Source organism: Sphaeroforma arctica (assembly GCF_001186125.1).
Source record: "Sphaeroforma arctica JP610 unplaced genomic scaffold supercont1.1784, whole genome shotgun sequence".
In the NCBI taxonomy this organism is placed as follows: domain Eukaryota; class Ichthyosporea; order Ichthyophonida; genus Sphaeroforma; species Sphaeroforma arctica.
In genome coordinates, this window is record NW_014038774.1 from 2,376 (window position 1) to 4,163 (window position 1,788).

At 40.0% G+C, this 1,788-nt stretch overlaps 1 protein-coding gene across 1 annotated transcript in view; it reads right to left on the minus strand.

The window, feature by feature from the left end:
- SARC_11612 (hypothetical protein) overlaps nucleotides 1–1,457 on the minus strand; it is a gene marked incomplete at its 3' end in the record, with an annotated part of 2,654 nt that extends 1,197 nt beyond the window's left edge. Inside the window, exon 1 of the mRNA XM_014294296.1 lies at nucleotides 850–1,457. Coding sequence (XP_014149771.1) covers nucleotides 850–1,107 — 258 coding nt within the window. The remainder of the gene's footprint in view (nucleotides 1–849) is intronic.
- Between the last annotated feature and the right edge of the window lie 331 nt (nucleotides 1,458–1,788).

Genomic DNA, 1,788 nt, shown 5'->3' on the forward strand with positions numbered 1-1,788 from the left:
TATAATATAACACACTACACACACACACACACATATATATATATATATATATATATATGTATATATATAGTATAAAAATACATAGAACAAAAAGACATATATATATATATATATATATATATATAAAGTACATTTAAGGTATACGAAAATAATTATACATACATACAGATGCGTACAAAATTCTATTCCATGCTCATATATATATATAGACGTAAGTGGATGTGTACCAAGATTCTATGTGTATATTATACAACGTGCACCACTGTATATACCTATAACTATATATAAGCATATATAGATACGTAAAACAAAACATGGAAACGTGGATGAAAATATCCTGAAGGCGATACCCTAAAGTTCAGGTACGAATGTAGCAACTCGTTAATACACGCGCACATATGATATACACTCATTCCTTTTATTCCGTTGTACGCATTAGTGCATGTTGTATCTTAATAATCGTTAATACACGCGCACATATAATATACAATCATTCCTTTTATTTCGTTGTATGCATTAGTGTATTTTGTATCTTAATAAACGTTAATACACGCGCACATATGATATACAACCATTCCTTTTATTTCGTTTTACGCATTAGTGCATGTTGTATCTCAATAAACGATAATACACGCGCACATATGATATACAATCATTCCTTTTATTTCGTTGTATGCATTAGTGCATGCCCTAAAGCCAATCACGTCAACTGTACGCCATCAGGACCTCGCAATCAGAGCCACACCATTAAACTGTGCACACAAAGCGCAATACAAGTACGCTCTACGATCCCAATCAGTGCCACACCATTGAACTGTGCACACATCCACTCCACTTTACACGGCCTACCATTTCACACATGTCGTACGCCAGCACACCCGATCGCACAGAGTGGGGGCCAGTATCCAGTATCAGCGGACTCTTGATCGCATCCCCGTCCACGTGATGTACTTTGGATGTGTGCACCCACCCACCCACACGCGCAGACCTCTCCAGCACAACTACCTGGACGTGTGGTGCTGCGCGTGCTAAGTGGTAGGCTGCACTCAGTCCACTGAGACCACCCCCCACCACAGCCACGCGCGACAGACGCGCTGGGGACGCCATTGCAGGTGATGGAGTTGTGCAATCGATGCCAATGTACTGTCTATGTATTGCTAAGCAGCTGATGTAGTAGTGACGGTGGTCTGATGCAAAGTACTTCGGTGCATGCGTGTACACTGGAGGATAGGTGTAGCTTGATGATCTTAGCGCTGTCTATTCTTGCTGTACGTACATTATATGTAAACTATAGACGACAGAACATGTACAGATAGGTGAACTATTTTAGAAAGTATGTGTATACGTGCATTATATATGTACTATAGAGGACGGTAAAAGTATCTAAATGCAAACACACACATGTAAACTAGAGAAGACAGCAAATATATACACCCAATATTAAATGTAGAAGCGTGTAATCATAAATACACAGATATGGAGGCGATAGCTCAGAGTCTCAGAGGTCATGTGAGGGCAAATAAACAAGTCACAAGTCCCAACTCAACTCACAAGCCCACTAGCCCAAAGTCATCACAAGAGACAAAGAGATGTTCATGGTATACTTATATTAACCCTAAAACCCTAAAACCCTAAAACCATTGGCGCTTGCCGGTTAGGTTTTTAACAAACCCAACCGCTCTTGATGTGCTTGGCCGTCTAAGTCTTTCTCTCTCTATAGTGCTATGTGATATGTGTGGTTCTGTCCACCCTCTGTGGGTCTGTGCATGACATTCTAAATGAAACAGT